Below are 16,239 nucleotides of genomic sequence, written 5' to 3'. Positions count from 1 at the left end.
TAGCAAAAAAAAGTGAAGGACGCCATCTTTCTGCCATATAGAACAATGAGGAGAGAACTTTGATGATATACTCATCATTGTTCTTAGACCACTGATCAGAGCAGAATGATGAAAGACGTTTGCAAAAGAACGCTATAAGATGTAAGATCTTAGTGCTAAGATTTCACTTTTAAGCGTTCTTTGTCAAAAGATGTAAGATCTCAGCACAAAGATAAGTAAAAGAACGGTCCCTAATTGTGTAGTCCCTAAATTGTTGCTACCTCCCCTTAAAAGCAAAGCTTGCCCAAGGGTGAGGTATAGAAGCAGTAGATAAACTTATTCACACTTAACGTCACTTAAACTTAACTTTTTTCCATGTGTAATAGGAATTTTACACAAAACAGAAATACATAGCATTAATGAAACAAAGCAGTATTTATACACGCTTTTCAAGCCAATTTCTTGCCAATTTCTTGCCAAGTATGGCGTTAAAATTGAGAAAACCACATATCGGTAATAAGACTCGGCTTTTTATCGACATCTGCGACTACGGTTTGGCTTAGGGACGAAGCAAAGAGTAGGGGAACGGTAAAAGAGCAGAAACTGGTACTTACGTCGAAAAGAAAATTACCAATGCCATCTAGAGCTTTGCGACTTTGTTTTACCAAGAAAATTACCAACGCCATCTAGAGCTTGGTGACCTTGTTTTACCCAGAAAATAACCAATCCCATCTAGAGCTTTGCGACTTTGTTTTGCCAAGAAAGTTACTAACACCACCTAGAGCTTTGCGACTTTGTTTTACCAAGGAAATTACCAATGCCATCTAGAGCTTTACGACTTTATTTTACCAAGAAAATTACCAATGCTATCCAGAACTTCGCGACGTTTTTTTTTACCAAAAACTGCTGCGTCCTTGTCTTTTCGGGTGCTTTAATTGCAGGGGAAGGTAAAGAAAGTACAACTCCTTCCCCCAGAATCATCCTAAATCGAACTAACCTGCTTAAATTACCAAAATTTTTCCAAGCTAGGCTGGCCCTGCTTTGTGCTGACTGGATTTTCACTTCGAATAATGCATTTCAACTTTTAGTCCGATTTTATTGCTGACTAACCTTATCAAATATCCTATTTTATTTTAGATATCCCACTTTTTAATGAAGTCACCAGACACTAAACTCTGAGTGGCACTAGTCGTTTTAATCCCAATCTTATTATATTAAATCGTCGAAGATCCAAATTATAATGAGATATCTGAATAGTATTTTTTTGTTTTAATCTAAAGAAAAACTTTCCCTCATCAAAAATGAATATGTTTTTAGATTTTAGATATGTTTTTAGATTTAAAATTTTTTTAGATTTTTTACAAACTTGTTTTTGTGATCATTCTTCTTTCTTGTTAAGTTCTTTGGCATTTTGCTCATTTCTTATATTTTTGCTATTTTTTCATTTCTTTCTTTTATTTTTATTTCGTTTATTTTATATTTTTTTTATTTGCTTATTTCTTATATTTTGGAAGTAATCTTCAAAATCTACTGAGACATTTTGTGTTTTTTTTCTATTTTTCGAAAAAAATACAACAAAATGATTTAATACAAAATTAAAAAAATTAAAAATGATTAAAAAATACAAAAATAATTTTTTTTTCTTCTTTTCTTGTTAAGTTCATACACGCTGGCAAAGCAGTTTTAGCTGAAAATAGATGGTATATAGACTCCATCATTCGACTTATTAGAAAAATTTGGCCCATAAAATGTATATTTAAAATATTTAAAAATAATTAAAAATAATTGCTGTTGTGCTGTATTTAAAATAATTGTTGCTTAACCCCTAAGGTGTATGTATGCTTAAGACTTGGGTCAGGGAAGGGAAAAGCCCACCCAACATATTTGTATATTTTTTTCTCTGAAAAAATTTGCAAAACGGGTGAAAAAAAACGGGTGAAAAAAACGGGGGCAAAACGGGTGAAAAAAAAGATTTACGAAAATAAAAAAAGGAGGACATAGGGGGTTCCTGCTTAAGCCCCTCCTTCTTATTGTTTTTCCTAAATTAAAAACCGTTAATACATTTTGCAAAGAAAATATTATAGTTTGGAAATGAGGAAATAGATTTTTCAAAAAGTTGCGTTTAGTAATCAGTTACCTTGTGTTAACAGTCTCTAAGAAAGAGTAATTCCAAATCCGGAGTCTTAAGAGGATTTTCAATCATTTAATACCGATAAAGACTTCTTTTTACAGCTAGTGGCATATTTTTGTTGTTGCTGGCAGTATAAATCATGTACTTCCAATCAAGGGTGTATCCGCGATTTTTATTCAGGGGTGGGGTATTTTTGGGGGGAGTGGTACAAAAAAAATTTATAAAACATGTAAAAAATCTCTTCATATTTATTTTTGTTATTTTTTTTACGGGTCGGATAAAAATTTCGCGAAGGAGAGTTTAAGCCCAGTAATACCCCCCCCCCCTCTCCCCTATCCGCCTGGATACAGCCGTGCTTCCAATATTCATTTAAGTACTGTTTTCTAAGGGAACCTTCGTAATAAACTCACGTCTTTGTTTTCAACTTGAATTGGCTTCACAAGAATACCATAGGCAAGAGTAAAGTGGTATCCTCATTTAAATGTGTGTTTTTTTTATTTAATTAATATTGGTTTAATTTCAGTTCGACTATTTCTCTTTCGAATAATCTCTTTTCTATTCCCGTGGTTTCATTTCCCCTCTTCAGGCGAAGTTAGTCAAGTGTTACCAGAGCCTATGACCAGTCATTGCACGTCTTGATTGGATGTGGCCAGAACCAAACCATTTGGGTAAACTGTGATTGGTTATCCATTTGGTCTCACATGGCCAGCTTTGCCGGAAAACAGGAAAAAGGGCTTCACTTATTCAAACATTGATGCTACCAAAACTAAATCAAACAGTTCGTGGTAACGAACTGTAAGTAAGGAGCGACCCGGCTCAGTGGTAACCAAAACTCTAGAAAACGGTATTTTGATACAAATAGATACATCAAAAGAATCAGATTTTAATGCTGATTTCAAATATATAAGTTTCATCAAGTTTAATCCTACCCATCAAAAGTTAAGCGCCTGAGAAAATTTGGCTGATTTTCAAAAAAGGGGGAAAGACCCCCTAAAAGTTATAAATCCTTAATGAACATCACACCATCATATTCCGCGTATCAGAGAACCCTACTGTAGAGGTTTCAAGCTCCTATCTACAAAAATGTGGAATTTTGCATTTTTTTGCCAGAAGAAAGATCACGGGTGCGTGTTTATTTTTTTTTTTTTTTTTCCCAGGGGTGATCGTATCGACCCAGTTGTCCTAGAATATCGTGGGAGGGCTCATTGGAATGGAAATTGAAAGTTCTAGTGCCCATTTTAAGTGACCAAAAAAATGGAGGGCAACTAGGCCCCCTCTCACGCTCATTTTTTTCCCAAAGTCACCTGGTCAAAATTTTGAGATAGCCATTTTATTCAGCATGTTCGAAAATATTATAAGTATGTCTTTTAGGATGACTTAATCCCCCGAAGTTCCCGGGGGGAGACTGAAAGTTATGAACTTTACCCAATGTTAACATATAGTATTGGTTATTTGGAAGTATACAGACGTTTTCAGGGGAGATTTTTCCTGGTAGTGGGGGGGGGTGGGTGGGTGGGTCAGGGGTTATGTGGGAGGATTTTTCCATGAAGGAAGTTTTCATGGGGGAAGGGACATTGCTATGAAGGGGACGCCGGACTTCCCAGCATTATTTAAAAAAAGATCATAAATTTAATAAAAAAAACAAGTATTTCAACTGCAACAGCAGCAACATCGAAACTTTAAACGAACAGAAAATATTACATATATAATTGGGTTCACCCCGTAGTCAATGCCTCGCTCTTTAAGCCAAAGAATTTTTAGTACTTTCATAAGAGCTATTTATTCTAATTAACGGCCTTTGTGATTAAGCGGTCATTTCTAAAGAATTGGAACAAAATTTGAACTTTCGCTTAAAGAGCTAGGTATTGACTAGGGGGCGAACCCCCTAATAAACGTATTAAAAATATATGAATATAGAAGTTCGTTACGTAAGTTAATTCGTAAGTTACGTATATTTATTACTAATAAAAACGTTCGTAAATAAAATTAAACAAGTTTCGAGAAAGCCATCTAACTAAATAAAAGTAAATTAATATGAAAATTTTGTTTTACTTATTCATGTACGGTGAGCCAAGATCAAAACATGCATTTATTCAAAAACGTTCAAAAATTTAATTAAAAAAAAAACAAGTTTTTTAAACTGAAAGTAAGGAGCGACATTAAAACTTAAAACGAACAGAAATTATTCTGTATATGCAAGAGACTGTCCCCTCCTCAAAGCCTCGCGCGTTGCGCTAAAGTTTGACTCTGTCTCACAACATTATTTTTTAAAACAATAAAAAACTTTACCGTAAAGAGCGAGGCGTTGAGGAGGGGACAGTGGATTTCATATACAGAATAATTTCTGTTCGTTTTAAGTTTTAATGTCGCTCCTTACTTTCAGTTTAAAAAACTTGTTTTTTTTATTTAATATTTTATAATGGACAACCCTGTTTTTGTGCATTTGAATATTGGCAGATAAAACTAAGCTGAAACAGACATGTTAACAATCTTTTTTGAGCATATCATACCATTGATGACTTAACTACACATTGAGTGTCTCCTAACGTTCCCGTTCAATATTCTGCCCCTAGTAAGTATTAGTGACCTTCTTATTGGGACCATCTCTAGATGCTCATGTCTACAGAATTTGTAGGGTGAATAGGCTTTACGTGGTCTCCGTTGGACTTCCACCGGGTTTTGCTCCTTCCATTTCAGCTAATTAAACCATTCAGAGGTTTAAGAAACTGTTGTAAGTTTCTAAGTGCTCCATCTGCATTTAATGTATCAATGATCTTGCTGATGCATTCCAGAGTCCTGAATTTCATTATTGGCAAAATTCCAAGCATAAATTTATGATGCCAAGATTCAATATTCAATTTTGACTATGTGCTTATAGTCGCTAATTCTGGTAATCGCAAGTAGCGCTGAAGTAATTTTCTCATGGGGGAGGGAGGGCTGTTATGCCACACAACCTGGTGGTGGAATATCGTTTCTATAATAATTTTCAAGCCATCAAAGTTTCAAATAGATTTCTTTTTCAGGTGCGGAATCGTCAAGACTTTCGGCTCTTTATTTTTTGGCGTTTGCAAACTCTGCTGGAGGTATAATGCGGCTCTTTTTGGCCAGGGATGGTGATGGTCAAGAATTTAGAGTCAAGGTGTTTATATTCTACTTTATATTCTGCATGCCCTTATCATTTATGCTTCATGCTTACAGGATAAGTCCAACTTACAAATAGTTGTTTATATCGCAATCGTAGCGTACGCCACTGCTGTGAATAGGTTTAATGAAAGTTTTCTCCAAGGACACTGTCAAAGCCGCATCAAATACCCTTCCCCCCTGATTAATTTTAGTTATATTTTATTTCAATTCTGTAACAAAAACACTAGTATTGGTCAACTTACTTATTGTTCCTTTTCACATTGCGGAAATATATGTGGAAATCTGGTCGTATCTTTTCGAACGATGGCCCAGAAAATGCTACGTTTTAAGGAAAAGTTTTCAAATAGACGCATCAACGTGGATGAGGATAAGTTCTAAAAGAAGAATATTGGCTACTTTGACTCTCGCAGTAGTCCTTATACTGTGAAGGAGGCACAGAAGACAAAGAGAGAAAGAAATTCAGTCTGAAACAACAAAGTTTTGATGATCCAAAGTCATGGTTTTACTCATTTAAAAACCTTGCCAAGAATCTGTCCTGATTTGACCAAATCGTTTCAGAAAGCTAGAGAGTTTTTCAAGCACGAAAAGAGACGGAATCTCCACACGGATTGCTAAATCTGGACTGATTTCTGCAATGTGTAAATGAACCATTAGAATTAGGACTTCCCATGCCGGTCGGGGCATAAGGCGGCAAAGATACCTCTCCACGATGACATCTCCAACGTCTTCGACCAAAGATCATCAACGGATGTTCCTGAGATCGCTGTGTCTTTTTCTAGGCATCGTCCAAGTGTAGCCCTCTTTTAGCCACGCCGTCAAACTCCTAGAGGAGTCCAACGTCAAACGTCACGAGGCAGGCGATTGCTGCCCATTCTAACCATGTGTCCTCAATATCGCCACCGACTGCTTATGACTTTATTAATAGCGAGTGGCTGTTTAGTATTCTTTCCAATGAATGAGTTGGTAATTTTGTCTGTCCAGTTGATTCTGAGGATTCATCGAAGACAATTATTTTTCAAAACTTTGTATTCTTTTCTCTAGCTGTAAAACATTGTATTACATTGATGTTTTTTTTTTTTTTTTTTATCATATTTTGTTTTATTTTTAATGGATTTGTATTGTTAAAATTTGTGCGAATTGCGTCACATCCAGCATTGATTGTCTGTCTTTAAAATTAACATTTCTCTAAGGAAAACTGGTGAAGATGTTTTTTTTACTGTTTTTGTCAATGACCAAATAAAAAGAACTATTCAAAAGACTTGTTAAATTTTGTTTGATCATGATGTAATATTATTATATTAATATTATAATAATAATAATTTAATAATACTATTAATGTTATTTAATTTTAAGGACATATTTTTTATATAATCTTTTTAATAGTATCTGCACGTTGTGTGTAAGATATATTTTGTGGTTTTATTTTTTATGGAAATTTGTATTTGCATATTTGTTAATATTTTTCAGTAATTTTATGCATTTTTGTCTAAAAGAATAAATATTATCTGAATTAATCATACATTGACTACAAAACGACAAATTTTCAACAGAAAATGGCTTATATTTTTCGAATAATTGAAACGCGTTCAAAATAACATTTTGCCTTATTTTCTTGGTATAATTTATTTAATTTTTTAAATAATCTTAACTGATGACGAAGATACAAAGACAGGTAATTGTAAAAAAAAAAAAAAAAAAAAAAAAAAAAAAAAAAAAAAAACTATCTCTGAAACAAACGTTGATCGATCTAATCCATATCTTATTGTTACAAAGTAAAACTGGTAGAAAAGTAAAACTGGAAAACTGGAAAACAGGAAAGGAAAACTGGTTTTCTCTTCTAAAAATTCGGGAAAAATCTAAATCTTATTCATTTTACATGGTGTTAGAATTCTCATATTCCAATGCAATATTCTATAATCTTTTTCCTCCTAAAAAGGTTCTATTTTCAAACATTCATCTAAATTGGAAAGGGTAGTTGGCTTTGGGAGCTTGCGGTGTTGATTTCTTGCCTTAGATGTGAATACAAATAAATTGTTCCTTTTGAGTTTCATAATGTTAATTTACCTTGTTTCTACAGGGTGACAGTCTCGATGTAATATTTAAATATTATGGAACATATTGTTTGCTCACATATTAGTTATTAGTTACTTTATCTTAATATCAAATTCTTATTTCAGTATGAAGATTATACAAAGATTGCACTTATATTAAAAGTTATAAATCTCTTTTGATTTTCTTTTTAAAACGATACATTTAAAACCAAAAACCGTAATTCTTTTCAAAATAAAACCTTTGCTTTTTTTAACTCTTGTATTCTGTTCAGTTTATCTCAAGTCTTAAGTACGGGTTATTTTTAGCACTTCTTCTTATATTTATTTATCTTCTTTTATATATTTATTAACCGGCAGAGTTTGATGTCTCCACGCTACTCTAGCTCTTATTAATTCTCCAGACTATGTTTAAACCGGTTACATCCTGTATATTTAAAAGTTGTTTATTTAATTTTGCTCTCTGCATATGCTTAACATGTAACCATGGTATAACGCTATTGCATGGTATTATTTTATATCGTCCATGGTATGTTACTGTTTGGTTGATCAGTTTGTTCAAAAGATCAAATTCATTTTATTAATGTATTCTTATATTATTGCATATTAGTGCAATTTTATTAGTGCATTTTAATTAGTGCATATTGCCGCATTTATAAAAAGTATTTTTTTGGCTGTTTTTAGTTAAACTAATATAATGTGACAACAATAATCTATGTATGTACATAGACCTATGAGCTTAGGCCCCACACGAATTCTCAATGGTTCCCATAACTATTCCACAATTTCCAGAAATTTTGAATATTTTTCATAGTTTTGACGAAAGAGGGACACTCCTCCCCTACCAAGATTCCTTAGTACCCGGCCAATTCAACAAGTTTTTTTTCAAATAAAAGTAAGCAGTAACATTAAAACTCAAAATATACAGAAATTATTACGTATTATGAATATTTTTCATAGTTTTGACGAGAGGGACACTCCTTCCCTACCCGCAATTTCCAGAAACTTTGAATATTTTTCATAGTTTTGACGAAAGAGGGACACTCCTTCCCGACCCGCATTTTCCAGAAACTTTGAATATTTTTCATAGTTTTGACGAAAGAGGGACACTCCTCCCCGACCAAGATTCCTTAGTACCCGGCGAATTCAAGCAGTACATTACACACAATTTTGTATCTTCCCTTTTTTAGGGTGGAACTCAGCAAATCAGTCAAATTTTGGCCGCAAAAATTGGCTGGGATAAAATCTTCCTCAGTCAACCAGTAAAAAGAATATCCCAAAACTATGATGGAATCACAGTGACAACAGATAGTGGATTCATTTTTAGGTAAGACTGGTATGAAAGAGGGATCCTTCAGGGTCGTGACCCTTCCCCCCTTCTCCCACAAAAAAATTGCTATTGTTTTTATCTAAATGCATGCTTTTCATTGCTGTAAAATTTGTAGTGAGTATGATCATCGTAAAATGAAAAAACGCATACAATGCGTTTTTTAGATATCGTAAAAGAAAAAAGCGTTAAGGAAACGCATCGTAAAACACGTTTTTAGGATGAATAAAATTTTATTTTTAAGTTCCCCCATGGACTCCAACTTTATGAGAACATGCAGTTCATCAGATCCATGGACTGATCCAATTTGTTTATTGCTCAAACCATAATTCTCACATTTTCCGTAAGCAAACGTTCTTACGGGATAAAAAATATCTGCTGCTTGAAACCTGACCCCAATACCAAGAAGCAGGAACAAGACCCACTAATGTACGCTCCTCTTTCCTCTCAGCCTCATACATGCTTCTACCTTGGCCCCCTCCAAAATATTTTACATCATTTGTATAGCTCCACTCCAGCCTGGTTTGGTACTTATGGTTTTTTACTTACCTCCTGAAATTCTGTATGAAGTAAATGCACATAAGTCTGATCGATAGATAGAGGGATGTCAAACGATCTTATAGAAGAAGGGGTTGAAAAACAAAAATAGTATATGTAATTCAGAATTTTTCTCCAGAGGATATCCTTTGAGCCACTCTTCAGGACTTTCAGAGTCGTGTCGGTTCAGAGGAGGTAATCTCCCTCTTCTTGACATGAGGTAATTCCAATTTTATGTTTTAACTTAAATATCAAAACTATGAAGGCCAAAAAAGGTTAGTCAGAACCGGTCTACCCCCATCTAAAATCTTGTATCCACCCATAAGCCCTCTTCTCCATGTGAGCTGATATGGTACTTAATACTTATATTTACTCGGTCTTAAATATTGGTTACTTTAATCTGATACTATATTTTTTAAATCCTTCTAATTTTTTTCAGGGCCAAATGTGCAATTGTATCAACCCCACCGAATTGTACAGCAAAAATTGAATTCAACCCCCCAATGCCAGAAATGCGAAGACTTTTTCTGAATCACATGCCAATGGGACATTTTACAAAATTCAACATCATTTATGACAAAGCCTACTGGCTAGAAGAAGGGTTGTCGGGGGAGCTTACAAGCAATGGAGGGAAAACGTTGGTTCCAGGGATCTCCACTGGACCGTTGGGGATTGTTTTTGACGCAACGACGGATAACGGCGTCCCGGCGCTTGTTGGATTCATAGCTGCTAAAAATGGGGTGGAATGGAACGAAATAGACGTGAGTCGTTTGATAAAGTATTTGGTGTTGATAAGCAAATGAGTAATAAAATGATAAGACAGCAAGGACGCCCATATAAGATTTTCCTGGGATGAGCCCGTGAATTTTTTTTTTGTAGGGGGGCGTAATATATGAAAGAAGGGTTTTTCCCCCCAAAAATGTGGAAGTATTCTGAATTCCACAAGATTTTGTTCTTTATGTGTAGTGTTTCTCCAGGAGGGGTGGGGGGGGGGGCTGAAGCCCTTCGAACGTCCCTGCTGATGCCCTTGCAGGACTATGCTCAGAAAAAATGCTGAATTGTTCAAAGTTCAGGATTTAGGATCTCACTCTCTGCCAGGAGCTATTAAGTTATGCTTAAAAAAAAGTTTTAAGTTACGTAGAAAAGAAAAGATTTTAGCAGAAACATTTTCAAAGTATTAGGTCTTGCCAAACAGCAAGGACACCCATGTAAATTTTTCGACGGGGTGTGAGCCTGCGAATGTTTTTTTTCCGGGGGCTAAGATATGAAAGAAATATTAATTTCTGGAAATGTGTAAGATTTCCCCTGAATATTACAAGATTTTGGACTTTATGAATTTGTATTCCTCTTTGGGGGTAGGGGGGGGGGGGGGTGAAGCCTCTCTGATGTCCCCAGTTGGCACCTTTGAAAACTGTGTTCATAAATGGCCTCATACGTCCAATGTGTGACAGAGCAGTGTCTTTTATGTTATTTTATTTCGTTTTCCTTTTAAAATAAACTCATAGAATTGAAATAAATATGTTGAACTGTTAAAAATTCAAGACTTAGAACCTCACAATTTACCTTTTCTTAGGAATGATATTTACGTCCCTATTTAAAAACTCGTCACATAAAATATTTATTAAAATGTTTTGAATTTAGTCCCAATAATCTTCATTTTTTTTTTTTTTTTTTTTTTTTTTTGGTGAATAACGTTCATAGATATTTCCTCAAAATACTTGTTTTTAAATTATCAGCAGGGGAGGCTCTTGGGGTAAGCGAACTAAGCAGTCACGTAGGGTGCCAAGTGACAGGGGGCGCCTTGGGTAAAGGGTGCACTCTGTGGAAAAGGGTGTCTGAGGTGTACTCTGTTTTGGCGGGAGAGACCGCCACCGGGCGCCATGTAACTTAATCAAGACAAAAAATTATAAGATAATTGCAGAGCCTCCAAAGCTAATTTATATCACCTAGAGAATGGTGTGATTTTTTGGGCTTTTTTTGTGATTTTTTGGATATCTTAGGCATGAAAATTGAACAATCCCTCTTGGTGCAACGCACGTCAGTTGCTAGTGATTTTATGGCACTGATTCAAAATAAAACAGTTTGTGGTAGCAAACTGTAAGTAAGGAGCAACTCAGCTCAATAGTAACAGAAACTCTAAAAAACGGAATTTTGATACTAATAGATACATCAAAAGTCGTATTTTTATGTAGATTTAAAATATATAAATTCGAAATCATGTCTTATCTATCAAAAGTTATGAGCCTGAGAATATTTGCCTTACTTTTGAAGAAAGGGGGAAACACTCCCTAAAAGTCATAGAATCTTAATGAAAATCACACCATCAGATTCAGCATATCAGAGAATCCTACTGTATGGGTTTCAAACTCCTATATGCAAAAATGTGGAATTTTGAACTTTTTGCCAGAAGAAAGATCACGGATGCACGTGTGTGTTTTTTTTTCCAGCGGTGATTGTATCAAACCAATGGTCGTGGAATATGACGAGAGGGCTCATTCCAAAGGATATAAAAAATTCGAGTACCGTTTTTTAAGTGACCAAGAAATTGGAGGGCAACTAGGCCACCTCCCACCCTCATTTTTTTCAAAGTCACCCGATCAAAATTTCGAGATAGCCATTTTGTTCGGTATAGTCGAAAAATTTAATAGCTATGTCTTTGAGGATGACTTAATCCCCCACAGTCCCCGGGGGAAGGGCTGTTACCTGTGAACTTTGCCCATTGTTTACATATAGCATTGGTCATTTGGAAGTATGCAGCCGTTTTCAGGGGGGACTTTTTCTGGTGGGGAGGGGGGAAAGGGTCGGAGGGAGAAGTTTACGGGGGAGGATCTTCCCATGGAGGAATTTTTCATGGGGGAAGCGAATTTCCCATGAAGGAGGCATTGGATTTCCCAGCATTATTTAAAATACGATCAGAAATTAAATAAAAAAAACAAGTTTTTTAACTGAAAGTTTTTTAAACAACACTAAAACTTAAAACGAACAGAAAATATTAAGTATATGAGGGGGGTTGCCTCTACTCAATAGCTCGCTCTTACGTTAAAGATTTTTTTGAACTTTTAAAAGAGGTTATTATTATAATTAAACAGCCTTAGTGATTCAGGAGACATCCTTAAATAACTGGAACAAAAATCAAACTTAGGTTATTATAAGCTTATTATAGCGCAAATTTCGTTTTAATTGCTTATGTACAGTGAGCAATCTTCAAAGCCTGCATTAATTCAAAAACATTCGGAAATTAAATTAAAAAACAAGTTTTTTTTAACTGAAAGTAAGGAGCGACATTAAAACTTAAAAAGAACAGAAATTCTTCGGTATTTATTACTCCGTATTAAAAAGGGATGTCTCCTCCTCAACCTCAACACCCCGCTCTTTACGCTAAAGTTTAAATCTTTCTCACAACTCTACTTGAAAACAATGAAAGCATTTAGCGTAAAGAGCGGGGCGTTGAGGAAGGGACAACCCCTTTCATAAACGAAAATTTTCTGTTTTTAAGTTTTAATGTCGCTCCTTATTTTCAATTAAAAACAAACTTGTTTTTTTTATTAAATTTCTCAAGCAGAGTCGTGTTTACGTAGGGCAAACGTAATGATAAATCGAATGAAGCACATCAGTAAGGCCAACGACTAAATTTAAATTAAGTCCTTCTTATCGTGTATTGGTGCTGGTTTGAACTCCGTTCTGATTCACACAAGCTCACAAAAAATCAATAAATATGATATCCCAGACACAAAATTGATCGGTGACCACAATACACTCAAGCGGACGGGGGGGGACTAATGTAGCCTAGATACATTTTCTTGTAAAGCTGGTTTTTATTGTAATTGAACTGTAAGAAAATTGTTTAATCATACAAGACTTGTATTAAAATGTTCAATAATATAGTAAAGAATACTTTACTCTATGGTTTGATTAAGACTCGTTAAATATGAAATAATTACATGAGCGCATAGACAGCGCAATTTGCACAGCGCAATTGTTTAGTTATGATTTCTCTGGAAGTGGGAGGGAATACGCTGCGGCAGTGTGAAGTCACAAAATCCACTTGGACCCAAACAAATCTCTAACCTATAATACCATTTAACATTTATCAACTTAAATGAGTTTTGACGGCTAAATATGACTCATACCTTTACATACACGTTTAAACATTGATACAGACACATATTGTGCAGGATATTTTTTTTTCTGAACAAAATATACGCAGTTTACAATGTGTCAAAAAATACCAGGGGGGGGGGGGGCATCTACCAGGGCAAAGGGTGCCAAAGAATAGTCTGCTTACCCCAAAAAAACGTCTAGGGCCGGTCCTGATTATCAGTCTTAGATTTTACAGTTGTGGCATTACGTATCATTCAGTTTTTAATTTGTCTGGATTCCTTTGATGTCTTTTTTTTTTTTCACTGATGGTGAAGTATTGCTACAGCAATGGCATTATACTGTTAGCCATATAGTCAAAATCTCCAGACTGTGCTGATTTTGTTGTTATCCCAAAAAAACACATATTTTTCAGTTCTTCTACCTACCATTTTATTTCTAAATTAGTTAAAACTATTCATCAAAATTATGTAATTAAATTGTCAATGTGTTATTTAAACTAACTCAGAGTTAAACTAACTAAAAAAAGGAGGGATCCTAGATGAGCTCCTTGGGGTACACCATTGTAGACAAGAGGATTGAAGTAATGGTTTAGATACTTGACTCTTTTCAATTTATTTGCCAGGGGGGGATCCAGGATTTTTAGGGGGGGAGGCAAAATAGGTTGATCCAATAAACTTGCGTTAGGAGCAAGTTTAATTAACGCAAACTTGCGTTAATTAAGTAAATTACACTACTGTAGACTCCGCGTGGGGGCGGGGGGGGCCTTGCCCCCTGGATCTGCCACTGCTATTTGATGGGGAGGAGGCGACCAGTTGTAAGAAACGAGTGAGATTTAGTCGAGTATTTCGCTTTCCCAGTTTTATCCCAAAGGAGCTAATGGAGACAAAAAAAAAAATTAAAAAAACAAAATTGCCTCTGAGGATTAATCATAGGTTACATATATTTTACTAAAAAATGAGACAGTTTACAAATTGTAGTCTTGATCATGTACCTGTTTAAGTTCAGAATTGCTGGAAGGCTCAAGATAGATTTGAAGCCCCCAAGATAGATTTTTTTACAGAAATTTGGATTCCTGTAGTAAAGTGAAAGTCATAATTTTGATTTGAATTAAGGTAAACGTTAAATTAACAATTTTCAATTTTCAGCGAGAAGTAAGAAAGCGAGCAGTTCTGGAAGATTTGGCAAAGGCTTTTGGACCATGGGCTTTGAACCCTGTACTTTATACTGAGAAGAACTGGTCTGAAGAGCCATACGCAGGAGGATGTCCTGTTGCTTATAACGTCCCAGGTGTTGCTTTCTCTTTCAAAAGCTTTAGAGAGCCACATGGAAGGTATGTACATATCTAAATTTAAAAATGAATATTTGGCCAATATCTGGGTTTGTTTACAGGTGCAAAGGTAAGAAAAAGTGGGGCAAGCAGAACATAAGAACAATTACCCCAGTTACCCGACCGTCCCAGGTGTTGCTTTCTCTTTTAAAAGTTTTAGAAAGCCATATGGAAGGTATGTATATCTCTAAATTTAAAAATTTGGCCAATATCTAGTTTTGTTTATAGGTGCAAAGGTAATAAAAGTGGGGCAAGCAGAACATAAGAACAATTCTCCCAGTTACCCGACCGTCCCAGGTGTTACTTTCTCTTTTAAAACTTTTAGAGAGCCATATGGAAGGTATGCATATCAATAAATTCAAGAATGAAAATTTAGTCAACATCTGGTTTTGTTTACAGGTACAAAGGTAATAAAAAGCGGCGGCAAGCAGAACATAAGAACAATGACCACAGTTACCCGACCGTCCCAGGTGTTGCTTTCTCTTTTAAAAGTTTCAGAGAGCCACATGGAATGTATGTACATCTCTAAATTCAAAAATGAAAATTTAGTCAACATCTGGTTTTGTTTACCGGTACCAAGGTAATAAAAAGTGGGGGCAAGTAGAACATAAGAACAATTACCCTAATTTATCCACGTTCCGTCATCTACAAGATTCAATCTATATGATCTGCAGCTAAAAGGCTTCTGCTCCTATGTTTTAAACTAGTTTCCAAAATATATCCTATACTTAAGGCCTATTCTGCTTCTATGTTTTAAACTAGTTTCCAAAATATATCCTATACTCAAGGCAGTACCTAGGATTTGGAGGGGTAAGTTTTGGAGAGGGCAGGGGTACAAAAAAACTTTACAAAGTGCATTAAACATTTGTTTATGTACGTTTTTGTTGCTTTTTTTAGGTGTCGGAAAAATTTGGGGGGGGGGGGCGGGGGTTCAAACCCGGTAACCCCTTCCCCTCCCCTGGATACGGCTTTGACTAAAGTATGCTTAGTCGTAGAACACAAACTGAAAATTGCAAAGTCCAAGCCTTTAAGTTGTGGAATATATAGTCTTAATTCAACCTATATTGAAAACAACGTGGAATAAATTCAGTGTCATATTTTGCTTTTCATGTAGTTTATTTCATCACGGACCACAAGCGTTTAAAATATAGACTATTTGGAGCCTTATGTCAGCATAGAGCGGAGCATGCATGGATTAATCTCACTGATTTTTCACATATACTTCACATTTGCATGATACTTTACTTTTCAGCTGCTCACCTGCAGCAATGGACATATCATTTAACAAAGAATACTAGATATTGGTATATAGGCTGAAAGTCACTGAACATAAGCCTTTAATTTCTTGAACATCGATTGAATCAACGTAGAGTGGAACATGCATGTATCGAGTCACTATTATTTATTCACTATTGTGTATGCATCTTACTTACTTTTACTTTACTTTCGGCGGGAATCAGACGATGATCCATCCTGCCCGGCACCAATGGATGATAGGATGACTAACGTAGTTCAGCACGATCGGTCAGCATTAGTCTCTTCTACAATCTCCAAGCAGTTCTCATCCCAACGACGTCTGTGTCAGCGAGAGCAATCCCAAGGATCCATTTCTTTCTTGAATGTCTGACAAAGACTCTTCATTGGA

General features: G+C 35.4%; 1 protein-coding gene across 2 annotated transcripts in view; it reads left to right on the top strand.

Annotated features, from left to right (window-relative positions):
• The window catches only part of LOC148942413 (putative flavin-containing monoamine oxidase A), an 82,336-nt gene that overhangs the window by 51,122 nt on the left and 14,975 nt on the right, over positions 1-16,239 (top strand). For both annotated transcript variants that reach the window (XM_089103747.1, XM_089103746.1), the window contains exons 4-7: positions 5,134-5,249; positions 8,493-8,629; positions 9,606-9,927; positions 14,413-14,597. In XM_089103747.1, the coding sequence (XP_088959873.1) occupies positions 5,134-5,249; positions 8,493-8,629; positions 9,606-9,927; positions 14,413-14,597 (760 nt within the window). The remainder of the gene's footprint in view (positions 1-5,133; positions 5,250-8,492; positions 8,630-9,605; positions 9,928-14,412; positions 14,598-16,239) is intronic.

Source organism: Artemia sp. Qi Xiang Cuo, chromosome 17 (assembly GCF_049724085.1).
Source record: "Artemia sp. Qi Xiang Cuo chromosome 17, ASM4972408v1, whole genome shotgun sequence".
Classification (NCBI taxonomy): Eukaryota; Metazoa; Arthropoda; class Branchiopoda; order Anostraca; family Artemiidae; genus Artemia; species Artemia sp. Qi Xiang Cuo.
This window is presented reverse-complemented; position numbering and strand designations above follow the sequence as displayed.